The 26,302-nt window shown below is 36.9% G+C and overlaps 1 protein-coding gene across 5 annotated transcripts in view; it reads right to left on the reverse strand.

Annotated features, from left to right (window-relative positions):
- PSMD14 (proteasome 26S subunit, non-ATPase 14) overlaps positions 1–14,948 on the reverse strand; it is a 110,322-nt gene extending 95,374 nt beyond the window's left edge. The window contains exons 1-4 of one of the 5 annotated variants that reach the window (XM_006074293.4): positions 14,611–14,942; positions 12,826–12,926; positions 6,097–6,234; positions 3,778–3,829 (exon numbers count right to left, since the gene is read on the reverse strand). In XM_006074293.4, coding sequence (XP_006074355.1) covers positions 3,778–3,825 — 48 coding nt within the window. In that variant the 5' untranslated portion in view covers positions 3,826–3,829; positions 6,097–6,234; positions 12,826–12,926; positions 14,611–14,942. Of the gene's footprint in view, positions 1–3,777; positions 3,830–6,096; positions 6,235–12,825; positions 12,927–14,610 lie in introns of all 5 variants that reach the window. The other 4 variants (XM_044934737.2, XM_044934740.2, XM_006074292.4 and 1 more) reach the window with 4 other exon arrangements.
- Positions 14,949–26,302: the final 11,354 nt, after the last annotated feature.

A 26,302-nucleotide genomic window follows, 5' to 3' on the forward strand; every position in this document is an offset into this window, starting at 1 on the left:
TACTTTCTTCAATTTCAGTCTGAATTTGGCAGGTCAGGAAGCAGGTCAGGAAGTTAGAACTGGACATGGAACAACCGACTGCTTCCAAATAGGAAAGGGAGTACGTCAAGGCTGTATATTGTCACCCTGTTTATTTAACTTCTATGCAGAGTACATCATGAGAAACGCTGGACTGGAAGAAACACAAGCTGGAATCAAGATTGCCAGGAGAACTATCAATAACCTCAGATGACACCACCCTTATGGCAGAAAGTGAAGAGGAACTCAAAAGCCTCTTGATGAAGGTGAAAGTGGAGAGTGAAAAAGTTGACTTAAAGCTCAACATTCAGAAAATGAAGATCATGGCATCCGGTCCCATCACTTCATGGGAAATAGATGGGGAAACAGTGGAAACAGAGTCAGACTTTATTTTTCTGGGCTCCAAAATCACTACAGATGGTGACTGCAGCCATGAAATTAAAAGACGCTTACTCCTTGGAAGGAAAGTTATGACCAACCTAGATAGCATATTCAAAAGCAGAGACATTACTTTGCCAACAAAGGTTCGTCTAGTCAAGGCTATGGATTTTCCTGTGGTCATGTATGGATGTGAGAGTTGGACTGTGAAGAAGGCTGAGGCCGAAGAATTGATGCTTTTGAACTGTGGTGTTGGAGGAGACTCTTGAGAGTCCCTTGGACTGCAAGGAGATCCAACCAGTCCATTCTGAAGGAGATCAGCCCTGGGATTTCTTTGGAAGGAATGATGCTAAAGCTGAAACTCCAGAACTCCAGAACTTTGGCCACCTCATGCAAAGAGTTGACTCATTGGAAAAGATTCTGATGCTGGGAGGGATTGGGGGCAGGAGGAGGAGGGGACGACAGAGAATGAGATGGCTGGATGGCATCACTGACTCTATGGACGTGAGTCTGAGTGAACTCCGGGAGTTGGTGATGGACAGGGAGGCCTGGAGTGCTGCGATTCATGGGGTTGCAAAAAGAGTCGGACACAACTGAGCGACTGATCTGATCTGATCTGATTCAAATAATAACATTTAAAAATGTAATATTAAAAAAAAACTTTTAAGTTGTCTTATAGGGTACACATACCATAATAAAGAACTAGGAAAAAGTAACAGGATAAAGCTAATGGAAGAAAGATTCAAGAAAGACACTGTGAACAATGTGATATATTAAAACAGTGAAAAGAGAACTAAAAGTGAGCCAATAGACTTGACAATTTGAACAATTCTAGTACAGTAATGGAGGAGGCCAGAATATAATCTCATCAGTCAATGGAAGTAAGGAGGTAGAATATGTGAGTCTCAGCTATTATTACAGAATTCTGGAAATGAAATGTTAAATGGCAGGATGCAATGAAGTTTTGGGGGGATATAGGACATTTAAATATCCGTAACAGAGAAAAAGGTCAGTGGAGATGAGTAAGGTTTCAAGACAGGATGGGATCAGAGAATAAGTGAAAGGATTAGCCATGGAAAAGAGAAAAGTCATTTCTAGTCAAAGAAAGCTGAGTCAGTAGGATGGATAGAAAACTTTATTCTGCTACAATTTCAATGTTTTAAAAGGGCCACTGAAAAGTTAACAGCAAGTAATCTGCCCCTATTTATGAAGAAATTCTGACTTTTCCACTATATGGTAAGATAGTAACATTTCCCACTATTTTTGGAGGGATAAAACAAATTATATCTCCTTTTCTACTTTTACTGGCTGCTACGCGTTATCAAATGGAAATAGCTATTATCAATCCAAAGATCTTTGACTTTTTAATTAAAACTAAATAATACACTTGGGACTTCCATGGCACTCCAGTGGTTAAGACTCCCTGCTTCCACTGCAGAGGCATGGGCTTGATCCCTGGTCAAAGAACTAAGATCCTGTATGCCATGGATGCACAGCCAAAAAAAATTTTTTTAATAAACAATACACTTAACTTTTTTACTCCTTATTACAAAATAATACACATTTCATTGTATAGAAGTAACATCATATCTGTTTGTCAATTTAGTCTAGAACAAGAGCATAATAAAATTTTAAGAAAAAATATAATTATTGAACACCTAGTATTTGGTAAACAAGGTTATCACAGAAATAAGAACCCCATATATCATTCTTTTGAAAGTCTGTCATCTAATCAGAAAAATGAAACACATTAAGTAACAGATTCTCAGACAACATATTTTTAAGTTCAAATAAGAATACAAATTGAGGAGGAACACGTGCCGATGAAATTATCCAAAACCAAGGCCAGGTTACTGAACCAACACTTAGTTTTCCACTCAATGCAAAGGTTTGCAGTGGTCACTGAGGTATGATGTAAATCAATTTGTGGTCAGTCAAACCATCATTTCATGTCCAGTAATTCCCAGGCATGGATTTCTGGCATGGATATATAATTTACTGTATCTACTACTTAAGGGAAAAGTTATTTTGGTATTTAAATCTGAGGCAACTTCTCTTAAGAATTCCAGTAAAGTAATATCTTTACCTGTAATTTGCAGGTAAATGTGAAGTATCTATGCACCACCTCAGTTCACTTTTGACACTTTTATATACCTAAACAATATTATTGCTGATTTTAGAATGAAGCAGAAAATTCTAGAAGCTATCTATAATGTTTGCAAAAGTATGAAAGCAGCTTTAGGGGCCAAGTTCAGAGAAACTTAGACCTCTTAAGCAAACGTATTACAAAGATTTTAGAAAAATGAAGAATCATAAAGAAACATGCTTATAGAAAAGGAACATGAGAAATAGTCAAAACTAACAAATGGTCTATGCAAAGATGTGATACAGAATCATAAAATGATTTCAACATCCTAAAAGGAAAAAGTTTATTAGTCATCAAGCACAACGGGCCTAACACAGAATTCTTGTACAAGTGCCTAAGAAACATTGAAAATTTCATGAAATCTCAAACACAACTATTTCCCACACAAAATATTAGACTACTATGAATCAAGGAAGACAAAGTCACTGATAGTGATATGGAAATATGGGAAAGCTGATCACTAAAAGGGTTCTAAAGGTGGGTTAGAAAAATACTCCCAAAATGTTGACATAAAATAATATATTACATAAAAGTCTCACATAGTCATCTTTTTTGTGACTGGAAGATTGGGAAGACAATCACTGTAGAATTCAAAAAAGGCAGAAATTTCTTCTTCAGCTGAAAGCAGACAGAATATCCTAAGATAGAAATCTATCTGGAGGCCATTTGCCTCAACTATACAGAACAAAATAAATGATAATATTAAAAATAACTGAAAATTAATGTAATTTTAATAAGCATGTGAAAGAAATTATATATATCAAATTTAAAGGAAAAAGAGATATTACTTATTCATCCATATAATTACTAGAAGGAATTTATCAATGTTAAGATTGTCCATACAGACATTCTATGGGTTTTCTGGATCTTGCGAATAGTATGCAATGTTTACTTTTTCATGTGTTACTTTTAAAGTCTACACTGTAAACCCAGAAATACCATATTATGAGTCTCTCTTTTTTTAACCAAAAGGCAACTTTGATTATCTTGCATATCTCAAAAGTTTAAATCAAAGCAGAGAAAATTCTTATTCCTAGGAGAAAATTAAATTAAGATAATAGAACATACTCTCACAAGTTATTTAGTGTTGGTATACAACAACAAGCAGTAAGGGAAGCTTCTTACCATAAGGTTATCTATGAGGAGAATTTCTTGGGAGTGATTTCTTTCTGTTTGGATAACTAGTCAAAGGCTTGTAATTAACACACAAAGAAATACTTAGTCCATATACTAACCTGGCCCAGTCCAGGCATACCTCCTCCAAGTCTAAGAAGTCTGTCCATATTTCTAGAAAACAGAAACAAAGAAAAATGATCCTAAGCACAAAAGTGTTTACTCAATTGCTATCTATGTAATTCACCTTCAGTCACTCAGTATGTCAAAAATATTGGTGGTAATTACAACACAACATCAAACTTCCTGTTAATTAACACCACATATTAATTCAAGAAGCTGTCTTCCATGCTAATTAACAGACCTTATTTTACTGCTTTGGTTTTGGGTTATCCCCAGTTTTAAAGACAAGCAATCTTAGCATACTTTCAAAACTTTGCTATCATTAAGTTAATTATATTTTCTTATTGTTATCTAATAAAGTACCTGAATGAGGAAAAAGTGCCTGAAATGCTTATCGTATGTATGATTGAATTTCCTTCAATTTGTCCAGAGTGTACAAATAAAAATCCTCACTTTTAAATTAAATTTTAACATCCTCATTAGTAAGTTCTGTGCTAATTAACTTACAGCTTGTCAGTTATCATCAAAACTACATGTGAAAGACATTGTGAGCAGATTATGGATCTCTGAATTAGCATCAAAGGCTTTAAAACGCACTCATTATACTAAACAAAATATTATAAAGTAAACATTAAGTGCATTAGGATAGTGTTCTAGAATCCACACAGATAGTTTGCATTATTTCAGATACTGTGAATATATACACCATTTTCACTAAGGAAATTCGGCTGCTGGTCTCAATTTTAGAGTAAATCAATACAAAGAAGATTAACTTTGAAGTTTCGATCTGATTTTTTTTAATCTCTGGAGTAACTACAGAAGATACTCTTATAAGCTCAAAAATTTCACAGAAGAAATCAAAGGAAAAAATAGCAAGGGTACTAATATGGCCACAAATACACAAAAAGGAGTAATCAATTATAAAAATTAATATTAGTACAACTAAATAAACCTAATAATGAAGCAATGCTTTCTACTTGAAAACTGCTACTATGCCTTAAAATTCCTCTTCTTCCTACATGTGTGCTCTAGAAAATGGCATTACTACAAATTATATTTGAAACTAAATAAACACTAACAGATTAATTTTGTCACTTGTCCAAGTTGTTTTACTAGTTAGAACAGCTTTACTGACTCTACTAACTTATAATCATTACACTGTTGCCTAATTATGTTTGTTGAATACTGCTAACAATTTAATCCTGTGAATATTTAACATTGTTAATACTGCAAACTTCATTCAAATCCTAATTTAGAAAACTGCCCAAATGATACAACCATGGAATCTGTACAAAGTGAACATACCACCATAATCACCACCTAGATGAAGAAAGAGAACCTTACCAGCACTTAAGAATCTTTTATGCTCCCTTCCTAGTCTCCAACACCCTACAAAGGTAGAATTCCAAGGTCTAACAGCATAGCTTCTCAGGGTTTTTGAATTTTATATAAACAAAATAATATGTTTTGGGTCTGGCATCCTTCACGCCACAAGTTTATGAGACCGATAATAGATAAACTCTCTTTAAAAAACGAAAAGGGACATAAGAAAACTTGATAGTCTAAACAAAATTTCCACTTCACAATATTAACTAACCCTCCTAACAGCAACATTTACAAATAATTCTCCATTAAATTCTCATTAAAATTCCATAACTCAAACATGGCATTCAATACACAGTACTTTTTAAAGGCTGTTGACTGAAAACAAAACAAAATAAAGTCCTGTGTATTTAAAATATAAAAGACACTTATTCCTCTACAAGATATTATTCCAAGAAAAAAAAATTCTTTTGGATCAGTGCAAGCTTACTAACATAAAGAACAAACGGGGGAAAAAAATTTTAGACATTTTATATATTCCAAGCCAAAGTAAATTCCCAGCTGTGTTCAGTTTATCTATTCCCCCTGTGTTGTTTCTGATGACTTTACACAGACTCCAGATGCTGTGAATATACATGAGCTATGTGGGGAGCAGAGGGATAGAAAATCTGGCAGGTCAAACTCGTGTTTTTAGCAAAATGAGATGTCTCAGCAAACAGAAAAAAATATTTAGCAAACTAAAACATTTAAGATAAGATAATAAGGTTTAATAAAAAACCAACATTTGGAAATGAAATATACTGATAAGTATTCTAAATTACACTACTTTTAAGAAGTTTATAGAAAGCAGACAAGAACAAAAATGCTACTTGTGACTTTCAGGAGCTCTTAAATCTGGGCTTTTGATCTGTGTTTAAAGTAACACATTTTCACAATATTGTTATAAGAATATCCTGAAAGAATAAATAAAAGTAAAATACATTCTTAATTCTTACCTGGTCAGTAGCTACAGCTCTTGTGGTGTTAAGCTTCAATTTGCTGAGTTTGAAAAATTTCTTAATTCAAGAATTCTCTTGTTAATACTGGCAGGTATAATTTTTCCCAAGGCTTTTTTTTTCCCCCCTCTCTCTCTCCTACAAAAAAAAAAATTAATTAAATAAGATATAATTATTTTGAGAACTAAGGAGGGAAATATATCAAGCAAAATTTCTAAAAACAAAATAGAAATCAAAATTGATTTCTTTAATTATCATTTCCTGAGAGTACAGAATGAAATACCACCCAAGGGAGTTACAGAGCATAGTGATTACCCCTGTATCCAAATTTTGTTCCTAAAGTTTTTTTTGAGCTGTTCTAATTATACATAAAGATTGCTATCTCATGACTTTCAGTCTTTCTAGAGGAGTTTTAAAGAACAAAGATTTATTCATTTTTAAATAGAACTAAATTACCATATAGGTTCATTGCACATTATTAGAAATCTGTAATATATTATGGAATCTTAGTGGTTAATTTCCCTGTATCTTTAAAGTTTGTTATTTCATTATCCTAGGAATTACTCTGACATGTCCTAATCAATTATTCTCAACTATGCCAAAGAAGACTAAACTAAAAAGAAAATGCAAGATTACCCCAAATAATGCAATAGTGAAGTAATCACCCTAAATAATGCAACAGGGAAATACATTATAGCCACTGCATCATCTTTCGGTTTTTATGGTGCTGCCCAAAGCCCTGCTTCATCTTTCAAAAAGATACAAAACACTTGAGATACCATCTTTGTAGTCTTTTTTGTTAGCTTTCATTGAACAAGTACTTCAGAATCCCACATACTCCTCCCCTAACAGCAAAGAGAGAACTGACAGAGAAAAAGTTGCACAATTATTAGAGAATCACCAGGTGAACGTTAAAAACAAGAAAAAGTAACAGCACTCTAATGATGACAATACAGTTGACATAAGCCAAGGTTTCTCTGGCACTACTGACACTCAGAACCAAGTAATTTTTCTGTTGGAGAGGGCTGTCGTGTGCATTACAGGATGTTTAGCAGCATCCCTGGCCTCTACCCACTAGATCCTATAGCAAGTACAGCTGTGATCATCACAACTGTCTCCAAAAAAGGGAACCTTCCTGCCCGGTTGGTGGGGATGTAAACCGGTGCAGCTATAACGAAAAACAATATGGAGGTTTCTTTAAAAACTAAAAATAGAACTACCATATGATCCAGCAATCCCACTCCTGGGCATATATCTGGAAAAGATGACAATTAGAAAAGATACATGTATCCCAATGTTTGCTAAGTCCCTTCAGTCGTGTCCAACTCTGTGTGACCCGAGACGGCAGCCCACCAGGCTCCCCCGTCCCTGGGATTCTCCAGGCAAGAACACTGGAGTGGCTTGCCATTTCCTTCTCCAATGCATGAAAGTGAAAAGTGAAAGGGAAGTCGCTCAGGTTGTCTACTTGAAAGTTATACAGTCATGTCCGACTCCTAGCAACCCCATGGACTGCAGTCTACCAGGCTCCTCCGTCCATGGGATTTTCCAGGCAAGAGTACTGGAGTGGGGTGCCATTGCCTTCTCCGATCCCAATGTTTATAGCTGCACTATTTACAAAAGTCAAGACATGGCGGCAACCCAAGTGCCCATCAACAGATGACTAGTTCAAGAATATTTCACACACACACACAGGAATATTACTCAGCCATAAAAAATAGAATGAACCATTGCCATTTGCAGCAACATAAATGGACCCAGAGATTTTCATACTAAGCAAAGTCAAACAGAGAGGATAAAAATTATATCACTTTTATGTGGAATCTAAAAAAAATAATACAAATAACTCTATATGCAAAACAAAAACAAACTCACAGACATAGAAAAGAAACACAATCACCAAAGGGGAAAGGGGTGAGGAAGGGATAAACTAGGAGGATGGGATTAACAGTATAAACTACTATTCAGAAAATAGATAAGAAACAAGGATTTGTGGTATAACATGGTGAAAAATGTTCAGTATCTTGTAATACCATATAATGGAAATAATTAATATATGTGTGTGTGTGTGTGTGTATATATATATATAAAACTTTGAATCACTTTGCTATACACCTGAAACTAACACAATACTGCAAATCAACTATACTTTAAAAAAAAAATGTCTCCACACATTGCCAAATGTCCCCTGGAAGGGTAAAATCATTCAGGTAAAATCACCCTGATATCAACAACATCTCAAACCACTGACAATATCCTAGATAATTTTCTAAAACTTAAAATCCAATGAGTGTTGGAAACACTTGGAGTTCTTCAAAAAGTTCAACACAGAATTACCACAGGACCCAGAAATTGTACTCCCAGGTACACATCCAAAAGAACTGAAAACAGGGATTCAAAACAAGTCCATATACATGCATGTTTATACCATCGCTATTCACAACAGCCAAAAGGTGGAGACAGCCCAAATGTTCATAAAAGGAGGAAAAGACAAACAAATTCTATATATACATACAGTGGAACATATGGAATATTATTCAACTATAAAAAGGTATTAGATATTGATAAATGTTACAGAGTGGATGAATCTCAAAACATGCTCTTTGAAAGAAGTCATGTGCAAAAGGTCATTATTGAATGATTCCATTTATATGAAATATCCAAAATATATAAATCCATAGAGACAAAATGCAGACTGGTATTGCCAGGGGCTAGGGAAAGGAATAAAATGGAGAAACTAGTGGATAGGGGATTTTACTTCAGAAGAATGGAAATGTTTCAGAACTATTAATATATAGAGAGAGTAGTTGTACAATATTATGAATCTACTAAATGATTGGAAAAGGTCAGTTTTCATTCCAATCCCAAAGAAAGGCAATGCCAAAGAATGCTCAAACTACTGCACAATTGCACTCATCTTACATGCTAGTAAAGTAATGCTCAAAATTCTCCACACCAGGCTTCAGCAATATGTGAACTGTGAACTTCCAGATGTTCAAACTACTTTTAGAAAAGGCAGAGAAACCAGAGATCAAATTGCCAACATCCGCTGGATCATCGAAAAAGCAAGAGAGTTTCAGAAAAACATCTATATCTGCTTTACTGACTATGCCAAAGCCTTTGACTGTGTGGATCACAATAAAATGTGGAAAACTCTGAAAGAGATGGGAATACCAGACCACCTGACCTGCCTCTTGAGAAATCTGTATGCAGATCAGGAAGCAACAGTTAGAATTGGACATGGAACAACAGACTGGTTCCAAATCAATAAAGGCGTACATCAAGGCTGTATACTGTCACCCTGCTTATTTAACTTATATGCAGAGTACATCATGCAAAATGCTGGGCTGGAAGAAGCACAAGCTGGAATCAAGACTGCTAGGAGAAATATCAATAACCTCAGATACACAGATGACACCACCCTTATGGCAGAAAGCGAAGAAGAACTAAAGAGCCTCTTGATGAAAGCGAAAGAAGAGAGTGAAAAAGTTGGCTTAAAGCTCAACATTCAGAAAACTAAGATCATGGCATCTGGTCCCAACACTTCAGGGCAAAGAGATGAGGAAACAGTGGAAACAGCGGCTGACTTTATTTTGGGGGGCTCCAAAATCACTGCAGGTGGTGACTACAGCCATGAAATTAAAAGACGCCTACTCCTTGGAAGGAAAGTTATGACAAACCTAGACAGCACATTAAAAAGCAGAGACATTACTTTGTCAACAAAGGTCCATCTAGTCAAGGCTATGGTTTTTCCAGTAGTCATGTATGGATGTGAGAGTTGGACTAAAAAGAAAGCTGAGCGCAGAATTGATGCTTTTGACCTGTGGTGTTGGAGAAGACTCTTGAGAGTCCCTTGGACTGCAAGGAGATCCAACCAGTCCATCTTAAAGGAGATCAGTCCTGGGTGTTCATTGGAAGGACTGATGTTGAAGCTAAAACTCTAATACTCTGGCCACCTGATGCGAAGAGCTGACTCATTTGAAAAGACCCTGATGCTGGGAAAGATTGAGGGCAGGAGGAGAAGGGGATGACAGGGATGAGATGGTTGGACGATATCACCAACTCAATGGACATGAGTTTGGGAGAACTCTTGGGAGTTGGTGATGGACAGGGAGGCCTCACGTGCTGCGGTTCATGGGATCGCAAAAAGTCGGACACGACTGAGAGACTGAACTGAACTGAAATGATATTAAACTGTTCACTTTAAAATGGCTAATTTTGAAAAGAATATAAGAATGCATGTATGTGATTAACTGAGTCACTTTGCTATTTAGCCGATTGGTACAAATCAACTATATGTGAATTAAAAAAAAGAAATAACTAAAAAAAAAGTTTTAAGTTAATTTTGTGCTACGTGAATTTTACCTAAAAAATTATTTTTTAAAGGATCAATGAGTTGGACAATGAATTTCTAAGATCAAAAAGGAAATATGGAATATCCAGTTAGTACTCAACAAGAAGGACTCTTTACACACTTTGACAACAAGAACCTGTTTTGCAGAAGAGGTGACATATTGTGTTATTATTTATGATGCTGATATAGTTCAAATGTGGACAATTCTGAAGTGTACACCAGGGTGAGTAAAAGGAAAGAACACAAATTTAAAAAAAAAATCACTGGACTAACCGGTGTTCATAAATCTAAAAGTAAGAATGTTTTATGAGCAAAGATGATGGCTATCCCTGCTTCAGCAAAACTACAAGCTTACTTTAAAAACTATCTTAGACAATTAAAAATTATTGCATCAGGGAAGAAGAAAGAGTTCTAGGGATGGATGGTAGTGATGATCGCACAATGTGAATGTACTTAAATGCCACTGAACTGTAGGCCTAACAAAGGTTAAAATGGTAAATTTTATTACATGCATATTTTAATACACATACACACACAAAGTATTGCAAGTACAAGTAGAACCAGAAGATAAGCTAGGGCCTCTTAAGAGACGTTATTAAAAACATGTAGGTTCGTGTATGATAGATGATGAACAGCTAATTACATTTAAATGATGTTATCCATTTCTGGTACATATACCTTCAAAACCAGGAAAATACAGAACAAAAATTTGCATGTGCTATGTTTAAATTTCATTAACATTTCTAAATATACTTTTTTTTTTTTACTATTCCTTTATTTTTACTTCTATAAATTATTCAAAAACTGACTTAAAGGTGTAAGAAATTTTAAAAGATCTACTGGACCCAGGTGGTAAATAGTGATGACTGTTTTTCTTGGTATATTAAGGTTAAGAGCTTAAGAGTCTAGAGTCTCAGTGCCAGGATTCAAATCCTGGTTCCAAAACATTTTAGCTCTGTGTCCCTGGGCCAGTTACCTCTCTCAGGCTCAGTTTTCTCATCTGTAAAATGGGGATAATGATAATATCTCTCTCACAGAATTGTTTAGAATATTAAAGAAGACAATGAACAAAAACAACATTTAATAATGCTTGGCACATAGGAAGTAAACAATGAATGCTAGCTGCTGTCACCAGCTGCTCATCCTATGAGCATAGCTAGTACTCATTCAACACAGGTTCTTCTTCCCAAAGAGTTTGACATTTAGTGACTATCAAAACACTGGGCATATTTCACAGTAAAAAATGAATCAATCACACTGAAGAGGAGGGACTTGTTTTTTGCAGAACTTAGCAAAGGGGTTCATAAAATTTAAGTTGCTACACTAGAACATAAAAGAATACTTACAAAAAAAGAATATTTCAAATACTCAGAATTAAAGCAATGCAAAATGTTTATGGATCAAAACTAAGTTTTTACATCTATCAAAAAGAAAAGGACTCAAGAGCTCGTTCATGATATTATTAGCTAAAATATTATCAGATAATATGAATAAAGTGTTTATGCCTAACGTGTCATATATAATGTCTAGAACTCTGGTAAAAAACAGTACAAAATAAGTATCAGTACTTTCAATATCCTAATGATTTTCCACTTTTTCATCTCCCAAACTGAGCTAACAAAATCATGAATCTCTTATCTGTTCGAGTTTTTCTTCTGTTTTCCAGCTCATTTTTTCATTTTTACTTCTCAACCCACGCTGCACTTATATACTATTCTCAGACTGATGATAAATTCTTTACTCTGTGATCTCACTGTATTTCTAATTCCTCTACTCTCTGATTTGTGGAAAGTAATTAGGAATTTCTTTCTCTCACTTTCTTCAGTGAAAGAAATAGAAACAGTCAACATTAAATTTAATTATATAAATAAGATTTGGAAAGCAAGATTCTCACCCCCCCATTTAGAACAGTAAGGATAGAATTATTGAAAATATCTTGTGCTATCTCCTAATTACAGCACTAAAACAAAGCATTTATTAAATAGTTCCTAGTATATAGGGCTTCCCTGGTGACTCAGAGATAAAGAATTTGTCTGCCAATGCATGAGACCCGAGGTTCAGTCCCTGGGTCGGGAAGATCCCCCGGAGAAGGAAATGGCAACCCACTCCAGGGAAATCCCACAGACAGAGGAGCCTGGCAGGCTACAAAAAGTGGGACACAACTTACTGACTAACAAATAAGGGCTTCGTGATTGTTGTACATAAGATGATACAGAAACAGAGTCACTAAGGAATTTAGTGACTTTCACCAAAAGAATTTACCATCTACCTGAGAGGAATGATACAAACCCAAGAAAAAAGCATAAAGTGAAAAGACTCAGCTGGAAAGGCTCTAGAGGAAATCAGACCTAGATTTGAATACTGGCGTCTTCACCTACCCTCTCTCTATATGATGTGAACAAGTTCCTTTCTTCTCGACTCTAGATCTAGAGTCTAGACCTCATCTTAAAATGAGAGTGGTATCTTTCTTGCAAGTCTGCTGTAAGAAAAAAAAATACAAGCACCTAACACAGTGCCTGAGACATTCACAGATACCCAGTAACTGTTATTAGTATTCTCTTAGAGCCAGAAGAGATTATTTAACCCAATTCTCACTTTACAGACGGGGACACCAAAATATCATAAAACATAATGAGTGTCAAATGAGTGCAACAAACTGGTTATAAGACAAGTTCACGAGTTATAATCATAAGTGTTTAGGTAAGGCTTTCACAGGTGGACAACAACTAAGGAAACAAACATTGCTATAAAACTAAAAACAAATTTTAAGCACAACCGCTTTGTGTTACTGATTTTCAAACAAGGGTTCTGAAACTAGATATTAAACACAAGATTTACAGACAGGTATAAAAGTAAATTAAAGTTGGGCAGGTTAAAAATTCACCTTTTCAATTAGAACAACAATATAATATTTATCAAGCATCCTAGGAGGAAAAAAGCCTCCCAAACGCAACAGGTGGGGCTATATTGAAAGATCATGACTTCAGAACTTTCTCCTGTTGGCCACATGTAACTTTGTTCTAAAACAAAATCAAGACAGTATTCAGGTTTTTCACGAAATACCACTTCACTAAATGCATCCTGTAGTTAATTCTCAGCCACCACATTATCTTAATCTCTTCAAATGCACAATAACCCACTTAAGTTTGTATGTTTAAAACATACCCAGTTTAAACTTTAAATGAACCAGTTGGTAGTTTTATAGGACACTAGAAGGCTACTATTATATTAATCATCTGCACTAGAACTGTATTCAGTTCTTTTTCTGTTATTTCATCATTATCACTGGCTGTCTTCTTGCTTACTCACAAACATCAAGTCAGCAGCACTAAGTAATTTTATGGGCAATGGAAAAAAATAATCTTCACCCTAAAAGTACATTTCTTGTTCACTTTTAAAACCTCTTCCTTGCCTTTCCCATTAAATCTTTTACCAATCTTTCACCAACCATTTTAAATTCAAGAATTTTTCCTTCGAGCACTGGATTTGTTTTCAAACTTTTTCAAGAAGTTTACATTTTTCTTCCTTGACTGACACAATGTATTGTTCCCAGGAAAATTGAGTTTTACCGAAAACAAGAAATGCAATCAACTCATCAACAACTACTCAATTAGGACAAACTGAAAGTAAGTTCAAAGACAGCAGAAATAATCGCACTTTGTTTTTAAGAGTTTCAAGGTTAAAACCGGTGCACCTCTGGGTTTTGGTTTTTTTGAAGGGAGATAAAAACTTAAAACTAAAAGAAAATGGGTCAAGGCCTATCTTTAGGAGAAGTGATAAAGCAAACATGCACTCAACGGTACAGTTCATTTTATTCTCTCGCCCTTGTTTCCTGTCTGGTGGGAAGTTTTTTAACACAGGGGTAACTTAGAACAGAACCGGAACAGTGGCCAAAACCAAGGATTCTCCCTGTATAGGGAGGAGAGGTTCCCAGTGTGGTGAATTCAGCGGAGCAGAAACGCCCGGAAGGAAACTACATCCAGACCTAACTTAATCAGAGACCCGGGAAGCCAGAGAGAAGGACGAAGGAACCTGGACTCCACCCTCACCGCCCGGGGCCGTGGCAACTCGGCTGGGCAACGTGACTCAGGAAAGCACGGGGCTAGCAGAGGCCTAGCGCGGCTGCCTCCGCGGACGTCCAAGGCCTGCCTTCACAGGCTTACCTGAAGGCGGGCAGAGCGGGAGGTCGCGGTCTGGACCCTAGTCTTCCAGGAGCGATGACGCGGCGGCGGCGACAGCGACAGCAGCAGCTCGAACTGGGCCCGGCTCTGGCTCGGCAAACCGGCGATGAATCAGCCCGATTCCATTCAAAAGAGTTGCCCGGGCCTCTGCTGCGAAGCACTTCCGGGTTCACTGCTCCTCTTCGGCTTCCGTTCCTCCGACGGCCAATTGGAGACGACTCGGGAGTCGGGCAGGCGTCCCAGGAGTAGCGCCCGCGACAGACGGAGCGGGCCAGCTTCTTGACTCCAGGCTTGGACGGCGAGGCGGAAGTTAGCGCCGGACATCCTCGCTGCTCCGCCTTCACGTCTGCCTTCCCGGCTTCTCCGCGCTCGGCCAGCGCCGAGATCCGAGCCGCTGGCCTACGCACCCTGGGAGGTGACTTAATAGGAAATGGAAGTGTAGGAATGCGAAGTCCAGAACTCCCTTCGTTTCGGTGTTCATCGCGGCCCTACGTCAAAACGAAAAGGTTCAGTTGAACTAAACTTAACGTGGTTATCTGAGAAGCAAGAGAGAAAAGGGAGACGTGTGAAAATAGTGGAAATCGGTCGGTCTGATGTTCTTTTCCATAGTGCAGTCTACTCACCTTGTCTTTAGCAATTTGCGAAGATTGAATTTCAAGGAAAACAAACATTTCCCTAATAGCGAAACCATCTATTTTAAGCCCAATTTAATTTACAAAACTTAAGAAATCATGTATTTACATTTCTCCAAGTAATTATCAACAATAACGTTTTACCTAGCTCCCCTGCTAGGTGTTGAGAGAGCAAAACTGCCCAAGAAATGACTATTGACAAGTTTATATCACAATTCAGTACAGGCTCGGTTTAGGGCAGGACGTTTACCAAGCCCCTCTCACTTTGTCAGATATGTTCTAAATAACTAGCATCTTTAAAGCATTCCTAAATCAAGAAAAGTGATCAATCTACTGGATAGAGGGAAAGGAAGGATTGCGACATCTGAATCCAAAGCTGTTGAGTGGCACAGTTATACAGAATTTCCCACTCAAAAAGCGCTATCTAAAAAATCGGTATAGACCATCTTATTTACAAAGCAGAAATAGCAGCACAGATGTAGAGAACAAAAGGATGGATACTAAGGGGGAAAGGGGAGAACAGAAAGAATTGAGAGATTGGGTTTGACATGAATACATTATTGATACTATGTGATGACACTGAATGGTCACAAACTTTCCAAATTTATTTAAAAACATTAATCCACATATCCATGAAGCTTAATAAAGTCTAAGTGGGATAAATTCAAAGAAATACACACCTGGACACATAATTAACCTGTTGAAAACCAAAGTCAAGGAGTGAATCTTAAAAGTGTCAAGAGAGAAGCCACTCATCACATAATCCTAAAGATTTACAACCAAAACTACTGAAGCAGAAAGCAGTGGGATGACATGTTCAAAATGCTGCAAGACTGTCAGCTAAGACTTCTGTATCCAGGAAAACTATCCTTCAAAAATGAAGAGAAATTAGTACATTCCCCGAATGCATGTATAAACAAAAATAACAAGAATTTGTCACTAGGAAACTTGCCATAGAAGAAATTCTAAAGGGAGTCTTTCAGGTTGAAATGAAAAACTAGACAATAACTCAAACCCATATAAAGGAAACTTTTAAATACATAAATAATTATAAAAAGTATAAATGTATTTTTTTGTTTATAATTCTTTTTTCTCCCATTTAAAATACAGCTGCATAGTAATTATAAATCTTTGCTGATAGGTATATTATGTATAAGGATCTAATTTGTATCATAATTATAATACAAAGGAAGCAAGAGGGAATGAAGCTATATAGTAGCTAAGTTTTTGTATACTATTATAATTAAACTGGTATTAATCCAAGCTGTATTGTTCTAAATTGGTAATTGTAATCCCCAGTTCAGTTGCTCAGTCAGGTCTGACTCTTTGGGACCCTATGGACTGCAGCACACCAGGCTTCCCTGTCGATCATGAACTCCTGGAGTCTGCTCAAACTCAAGTCCATTGAATCGGTGATGCCATCCAACCATCTCATCCTCTGTTGTCCCCTTCTCCTCCCGCCCTAGAAGCAACCACTAAGACAACGTTTTACCCATCAGCTCCCTGGTAAGGTGTTCTGAGAACAAAACTGAGTAATCCCTAGAACAACCACTAAGAAGATACTCAAAAAATATATCATAAAAGAAAGAACAGGGTAATTCAGTTCAGTTTGGTTCAGTCATTAGTCGTGTCTGACTCTTTGCGACCCCATGAGCCGCAGCACGCCAGGCCTCCCTGTCCATCACCAACTCCTGGAGTTTACCCAAAGTCATGTCCATTGAGTTGGTGATGCCATCTAACCATCTCATCCTCTGTCCTCCCCTTCTCCTCCTGCCTTCAATCTTTCCCAACATCAGGGTCTTTTCAAATGAGTCAGCTCTTCGTATCAGGTGGCCAAAATATTGGAGTTTCAGCTTCAACATCAGTCCTTCCAATGAACACCCAGGACTGATTTCCTTTAGGATGGACTGGTAATTAAAGGTACAAAGTAATTAAAGGTACAAATAAGTATTTAACATAAACGGCGGGAGTAACAGGGAATAGAACAGAAAAATATATGACATTAAGAAAACAGCAAAATGGCAGGCATAAATACTATCTTATCAGTAATTGCATTAAATGTAAATAAATGTATCACAAATGGATTAAATATTCTAATTAAAAGATATTTGTAAGATAGGTTAAAAAAAAAACTATATGCAAGCCACAAGAGACACATTTTAGATTTAAAGACAAAACATTTTAAAACTAAGAGGATGAAAAGTATATTTACCATGCAAACAGTAACTTAAATGGTTTGACCACTTTGAAAATTATTCTGCATTGTTGGATTTTGGGGGGCAGGAGGGGTGGCAACAGGCTACACGGAGACCTAGGCAGTGAAAGAACAGAATCCTAACAACTCTACCTCTAGGGAATCCCCATTCTGGCTTTTTTTTTTTTTAATGAAGTTAAAAAATACAATCACCAGAGAATTCCTCGGTGGTCCAGTGGTTAGCACTCAGTGCTTTCACTTCTGTGGCCCAGGTTCATTCCCTGTTCAGGGAACTAAGATCCTGCAAGGTTAAAAAAAAAATTACCATTTGACCCAGCAATTCCATTTTATATATTTACCAAAAGTAAATAAAAACATTTGTCCACACCAAGACTTGAACATAATAGTTCATAGCAATTTTATTCATAATAGCCCCAAACTAGAAATAATCCAAATGTTTCCCAACTGGTAAGTGGATAAAGTGTGGTATGTCCTTACAACACAGTAATGTTCAGCAGTAAAGAGGAAACCACTTATATATGCAACAACATGGATGACTTTTGAACACATCATACTGATGAAAAAGAGACACAAAAGAGTACATATTGTAAAATACAATTTTAATGAACTCTAAACAAATGGAATCAAATACGTAGTGACAGCAGATCAGTGCTTCTCTTGGGGGTTCAGTGTGGAGTTAGGTGGGAGGATTGCATGGGGTGTGAAAGAACTTTTTGGGTTGTCACAAATATTCTGTCTCTTTATTGTGGTGGTTTATCAGAACTCACCAAACTGTACACTTAAGTACATTTTATTGTATATAGTTTATACTATAATATAGTTGACATAAAAGAGAAGAAAATCCTCAAATTTATTATTTAGTCCTTTCCTTAGTCATACCAAAGTATGACTTCTGTCTAGAATGTCCTTTCTTCCACCTCCCATCCCCATGCTTCACCCCAGCGGTTGAAGTATGGTCAGTAAATAACAGTCACGTTGCCTACCCTACAGTCCTACTCTATCATCCTTGTTTTACTTGTCTGCCTTGGCATCTAAATTTTAAGCTTCTTGAGAGCAGTGGGTAGGGCCTAGCCATCATAGATACTTAAATATTAGAATGATATTTATTCAAGTAGTTTGCTTGCTAAGAATACTCAAAAGGATCAGAAATATCTAAAATCTAATAGCCCCTCTTGAAATTATCAATTCTTTAAAGTTAAATAAACAACAAAATTTATAGAATTCAGGCCACATAGCTGATAAAAATATTTCATCTTATTCTTAAAGCATTCATTGTTTGGGTTAGTCCCAGTGTGGCTTTGGAGAACACTATATGCACAAAATTATGAATTGTTTGATATGTTTCCTAAAATCATATATTGCAGAAGTATACCTTATTAGATATATAATATACCTGTGTCAGAGAGAAACTTTTCCTGCTCATTTGGTATCTTCTGCACCTGACAGGTTTGTCAAATGAATGAATAACTCTGGCTATTAGCATTACTACATACATTCAAAATGCGTGAACCTTATTATAAAAATTCCTTCCTTTTTGTAAAGAGCACTACATGCATATACATACAACTCCTTTCATATACAAAGTCTAACTATGTGTCTAACAAGAAGTTGTAACAGTAGGTTTTCAGATAGCCTAAATTTACAATCATGAATATTAGAAAAGAGCTACTGCAAAATGAATTTTTAAGAAATGTTTGGGAAAATTTAAGAAACATTGTTTTTTGTTCAAAATTCAAAATCAGTTTTAATTGTTATACCTAATTATAGTGTTTGAATTATACAGTTTTGAATATTATAAATAGATCTAGCACAAGAAAAAGGAAAAATAGGAAAATATTTACTTTTTGAAGTACAGTGATTTAATGTATAAAGCCAATAGAATAATTGTTACTTCTGCCAGATGGTATTTTACATTTTGATAAAAAGATATATTCTTAATCATATATGTCAAGAAAAAGGGACCATATGTTGTTAAACACTTCCAATTTGTCATTTAATTTAAAAGGCACTACTGATATTGCCATAATTTTTTTTTTGGTGATGTGGCCTAAGTATCCTTGGTGTCAATAAAATTTAATTTTCTCAAGTAATTTCCTTATTGTTCTTTGAGCAAATAACAAAGATTTTTTTTTTAGCACCTACAAAGAAAAGATGCCATAAAAAGGATAAATCAGAATTCAGAGTATGTATTCAAGTCACTACTGGGTAAAAAAGCATAACCTCTGTTTCCAAGAAGCCTCTAAAATTTAACTTCCTGCATTCTAGCAAAGTAAGTAAAATACACAGGGTAACTCAAACGATTCCAAATTGACATCCCTTAAGTTCAGAAACCCAATATATTGTTAAGAATTTAAAAAAGCGGGGAGGAATTCCTTCGGGGTTCAGTAGCTCGGACTTCACCCTTCCGCTGCTGGGGGCACAGGTTTGATTCCTTGGTCAGGAAACTGAGATCCAGCAAGCCCTGCACATTGTTGCTGCACGTGTTAGTCGCTAAGTGGTGTCCAATTCTTTGTGACCCTATGGACTGTAGCCTGCCAGGCGCCTCTGTCCATGGGATACTCTGGGCAAGAACACTGGAGTGGGTAGCCATTTCCTTCTCCAGGGGATCTTCCCAACCCGGAAACAAACCCAAGTCTCCTGCATTGCAAGCAGATTCTTTACCATATGAGTCACTAAGGAAGCCAGTGTAGCCAAAAAAAAAAAAAGAGTAATAATTTTTATTACAAAGTAATTTTCATCAATACAAAAGGGTTTCTGATGAAAGAAACTGTATGGAAGACACAGAAAATAACATTTGATCTATAATGGGTGAAGGAAATTGATACTAGATGAGTATTAAAATAAAGGTTTTGTATAGATTTTTTTCCTCTGCCTTTTGAAAAGGAAATGTGTTGGTCCTTTTTCCTCTGCCATTTTCCATCCAATTTTCCTTTCATTCTATAGGGCTTTATGTACTAATTTTTTCTGGCTGAAAGTTTTAATTATCATGTACATTCTGAAGACTTGGAAATTTCTATTGTCTGTCTTTTTCAGGTTTTTCGTTGTTGTATTACGGGGACAACAGAGGATGAGATAGTTGGATGGCATCACCAACATGATGGACATGACTTTGAGTAGGCTCCAGGAGTTGGTGATGGACAGGGAAGCCTGGCATGCTGCCAAGGGGTCCATGGGGTCGCAAAGAGTTGGACACGACTGAGCGACTGAAATGAACTGAATGATTATATACCATTTATCATTCTCTAGTTGATGGGCATTTGGATTGTTTCTAGTTTTTTTGTTTTTTGCTATTATGAATGCTATAAACATTCTCTATATTCCCTGGACTATCTAAACAAGCAATTTTCAAGACTATACCTACAAGTAAAATTGCTGGGTTCAAAGGCATGCATGTTGTCAATTTTAACTTGATAATGTCAAATTGTAATCCCATTTAACGTTCAAACTTTCTTGTTGCTCTGCATCATCACTAGCACTTAATTTTGTTGGACTTCTTAATTTTTGCCAAGCTAATGAAAGTACAATGATGTATCATTTTGCTTTAATTTACATATTCCTGATTACTAATAAAGTTGAATATCTTTCAAGTGTTTGTTAACCATTTATATTTACTCTTTTCTGAAATGCCAAGTCATGACTCTGGCACATTCTCTACTATGGAGTTATTATTATTATTGTTTTGTATACTTTCAAACTATTCATTTTTCACTTCAGTAAAATGAAACTGGAAGAGGTTACCTTGTATAAGAAAGGTCCTATTGCTAGTTAGTAGCAGAATTAAAATTCATAGTAACCAGTGATTTTTTTTTTAATTTGGTGGAAAAGAAACTGATACGCAATTAATGTCACTTCCTTCCATATTTTCATTTTATTTTTCCAAAGTGTTAACAGATATAATTTTAGATGTCTGTGACACTTTAGAATGTATGTGACTACCTTCTTTCTAAAACAGGCAGATGCATGGGTTTAGCAGTCCACTGAGATTGGAATGCTGCTCCAAGGAAACGACACTCAACAGGGAAATTTGAAAAGTCATAGATCTGTTCATAATATTGGCAAATAATAGAGGAAATTGGTGAACAACTATCTTGGAAATCTTGGGGATAGAGTGAGGGAAATGTTCAGTTCAGTTCAGTTCAGTCACTCTTGTGTCTGACTCTTTGCGACCCCATGAATTGCAGCACGCCAGGCCGCCCTGTCCATACCAACTCCCGGAGTTCACCCAAACCCATGTCCATCGAGTCGGTGATGCCATCCAGCCATCTCATCCTCTGTCATCCCCTTCTGCTCCTGCCCCCAATCCTTCCCAGCATCAGAGTCTTTTCCAATGAGTCAAGTCTTTGCATCAGGTGGCCAAAGTATTGGAGTTTCAGCTTTAGCATCAGTCCTTCCAATGAACACCCAGGGCTGATCTCCTTCAGAATGGACTGGTTGGATCTCCTTGCAGTCCAAGGGACTCTCAAGAGTCTTCTCCAACACCACAGTTCAGAAGCATCAATTCTTTGATGCTCAGCTTTCTTCACAGTCCAACTCTCACATCCATACATGACCACTGGAAAAATCATAGCCTTGACTAGACGGACCTTTGTTGGCAAAGTAATGTCTCTGCTTTTCAATATGCTATCTAGGTTGGTCATAACTTTCCTTCCAAGGAGTAAGCGTCTTTTAATTTCATGGCTGTAATTATCATGTAATTAATTCTTCCAGATGAGTCTGGTCTTTCTTCTCACTGTGATCTCTACTCATTGTGATTAATTGATTAAGAGGCAAAATCAAAATACCATGTATTTCTCAGTGTTTTTTGTGAATACCACGGGTGGTACACAAGATGATTTTGGACATCTGTGGACATCTTTTGTATTAATGGATATATACTTATTTTGATGTATACTAAAAATATATATATATAAAGTATATCAGACCTTTTATTTAATGACTGTTATTGCTTAAGATAACAATTTCTTCTAAAACCATCTATTTAAGGAAAAATATTAAGTAAACAATGACACAAACAATAAGTGGATATGGGAAAAATTGTGAAAATGGCACAAATATAACCAAAATTTGGGAAACCCGGGACAATGATTATGATCATAGATAAATCTGGGTTGATAAATTAACTCCATTACTTCCTATGTGTATGAATCTGGGAAGTTATTTACTTTCCTTGGCTGTACTGATTAGTACATGAGTTGCTTTAGCAAAGACCAAAATAGTAATGGCTTAAACTGCTGCTGCTGCTGCTAAGTCGCTTCAGTCGTGTCCGACTCTGTGCGACCCCATAGACGGCAGCCCACCAGGCTCCCCCGTCCCTGGGATTCTCCAGGCAAGAATACTGGAGTGGGTTGCCATTTCCTCCTCCAATGCATGAAAGTGAAAAGTGAAAGTGAAGTTGCTCAGTCATGTCCGACCCTCAGCGACCCCATGGACTGCAGCCTTCTGGGCTCCTCCATCCATGGGATTTTCCAGGCAAGAGTACTGGAGTGGGGTGCCATTGCCTTCTCCGAATGGCTTAAACAGTTATCCAATATCACTGCAGATGGTGACTGCAGCCATGAAATTAAAAGACACTTGCTCCTTGGAAAAAAATCTATGACCAATCTAGACAGCATATTAAAAAGCAGAGACATTACTTTGCCTACAAAGTTCCGTATAGTCAAAGCTATGGTTTCTCCAGTAATCATGTATGGACATGAGAGTTGGATGGTAAAGAATGCTGAGTGTCGAAGAATTGATGCTTTTGAACTGTGGTGCTGGAGAAGACTCGTGAGGGTCCCCTGGACAGCAAGGAGATCAAAACAGTATCCTAAAGGAAATCAATCCTGCATATTCATTGAAAGAAGCTCCAAAACTTTGGCCACCTGATGTGAAGAACCAACTCACTGGAAAAGACCCTGATGCTGGGAAACATTGAAGGCAGGAGGAGAAGGGGATGACAGAGGATGAGATGGTTGGATGGCATCACTGATTCAATGGACATGAGTTTGAGCAAGCTCTGGGAGATAGTGAAACACAGGGAAGCCCGGCATGGTGCAGTCCATAGTGCCCCAAAGAGTCGAACACGACTGAGCAATTGAACGACAACAAAACAAGTTATCACATTTTTTTCTATCTCACCTGAAGATCACAGTAGTGAGGGGGTCAGAGTGGCACTGCTCCATGAGGTTCTCAGAAGCCTGGGGTCTGTCTGCCAGCTGTGCCATCATCCTCTCATATTATGGCATGTGGGAAAGGGAAAGAGGAATCAGGGGCAAGCAGCTTTTAGTTAAGAGCTTGAACTAGAACTTACATATAATCACTTCTGTTTACACTCTAATGGCTAATTGCTAGAGAGACTGTCATCTCTAGTGGGAAGGAAGAAGACAATGGACATCAAGCATCAAAGGACAATGAGGGGAAGTCCCCAATGGTCCAGTAGTTAGGACCCTGTGCTTTCATTGCTGAGGGCCTGGGTTCAATCCCTGGTTGGGGAACTAAGATTCCATAAGCACATGGTGCAGCCAGAAAAAAAAAAAGACAATGAACCCTGAGAGATGGAAAACAAGTGAACAGAGTGCTCTAGTTCTTCCAGTTGTCCCAGTTTACTGCCTGGAGAAAATGTCCAAGCCTCAACAAAGGAAGAAATGAACTCAGGTGAACCCAGAGGCCTACCAGAATTGAAGAGACAGAGGTGGGAGTCTGGGGAAGCCAGGCTGCTAGAGTTCATCAGGCAGAGAACTAGAGAGGAGGGAGATATACAGGGAGAATGCCAGAGATCTACAGAGTGACCACCTTGAATATTCAGTTAATTGGTAATCAGTGCATGCATGTGGCTGGGGAAAGAACCATTGAAAGAATTAGAGGGTAGAGTGGTTCATAAGGGCCGGGAATAATAATAATAATAATAAAAACTAGCCTTAGGAAAAAACCTCATAATTAAAACAGCATCAGTAAGAGCACCAAGAATGGTATGTTTCAGTAACGGGGGATAACTAGCCATACGTGAAAAGCAGGTTTGGTCCTACTTAAAAAGCTTAAAAGCAGGACCCCAAAGGATCAAAACATTTCTAAGTAACGGAATCAGATTTAATGCTGAGTTATCAATTCTCCCCAAGCTGATTCTTAAATTCATATGGAAATGTAAAGGACTTAAAAACCAAAACAATGGTGGGAAAAAAAGAAAATAAAGGTAAATTATTTATACTACTTGACTCCAAGATTTATTACATAGCTACAATAATCCAGACTGTGGTATCTGACAGTTCTAGAATCAAATCTTGGTTCCATCTTTTGCTTACCTTGGGCAAGTCACCTAATCTCTATAAGCTTGAGTCTTCTTCTCTATAAAATCAAAATAATATTAACAGCCTGGTAGGATTATGTGACTAAATGAAATAGTGCATATGATGCACTTAGCATAGTACTGGGCCTATAAAAATAATGTCAGCTTTTACTATCACTCAACCTCAAGCTTTATAAGACAGGGACTGTATCTTGTCTTGATTATCACTGTATCCTTTGGGCCTTAGAAGGAAATCGAGGTTCAACTATCTCAGGCAAAGAGTTAACAAGTAAATAGTTGACCATGTACTTAAAAGTCCAACACCATCACTTTTCAAATGATGAGCATGAAATTGAGAAAATCCAAGTTTCGAGCCCAGGGGCTTCCCAGGTGGCACCAGTGGTAAAGAACTCACTGGCCAATGCAGGAGACGTAAGAGACAGGGGTTTGATCCCTGGGTTGGAAGAGCCCCTGGAGGAGAGATGGTAACTCATTCCAGTCTTCTTTCCCGGAGAAACCCATGTACAGAGGAGGCTGATGGACTACAGTCCATAGGGTTGCAAAGAGTTGAACATGACTAAAGCGACTTAGCATATGGCACACAAATTTCAAGCCCAGGTCAATCTTTTCTAATGATGCACACCTTCTCTTTCTCAAATACTTTGGCTTTAGAATACCTTAATATTTATTTATATATTTACATAGGACTTTAAAAGCACCTTTGTAACATTTTGTCTAGGATAGTACTTAGAATGAAGCATATTCAGCTTGAAAAATATGGATAACCAAAGAGTATGGTATGATAGGTAGAATTATCCAATAGTTTAAACTTCATTTCTAATAATCCCAAATTCAAGGAATAGATAGTATTAATTATAAGAGAAAGCTCCGGTTTCAGAATAGTATGTTTAGAATAGCCATGGTGGCCTATAAGCTGAATATAAAAATGTAAGAAAATGATATATGATATTGAGTCATTTTGCACAGAATTTCGTGTATAAGAATTTCAGATTTAAATATCTAGTGACCACTATTTCACATCTCCAGAGTCTACCCATTTCACTTTGTAGCAAAAAAACAAACAAAAAATATCAAATCCTGCTTATCATACTTTAAATCCCAACACAAATGCCCCCAAGCAAATCCTTAAAACCACTACCCAATCCATCTGACCCCCTTCTAATGGTTTTACATATTCCTGAGTCTATTTTTAAGATTTCTTCATTGTTTTTTGCTTCAAAATATGCATGTTTTGTTATTAACCTTGCATAAATATTCCCAAATTTTGACTTTCTTCAGTGAGTTGAAACTGTCATGTAATGTAATTCTGTTAGCATACACAGGAAAAATGACTGTGGTAATCCATAAAAGCTGACTTCATCACGCACGATGGCTGATAAAGAAGACATTTAATTTTAATCTTAAAAAATTATTTTCCATTTTGGTGGCTGACTAATCTTCATCATATTTTCTCTCCTCACCCCCCCAAAGCTGCCTGCCCCTTTCATACAGGGTTATGCTTCTGGCCATTTTCATAGGCACACTCAGTGCTTTTAGGATACATCT

The sequence above is a fragment of the Bubalus bubalis genome, chromosome 2 (genome assembly GCF_019923935.1).
Source record: "Bubalus bubalis isolate 160015118507 breed Murrah chromosome 2, NDDB_SH_1, whole genome shotgun sequence".
Classification (NCBI taxonomy): Eukaryota; Metazoa; Chordata; class Mammalia; order Artiodactyla; family Bovidae; genus Bubalus; species Bubalus bubalis.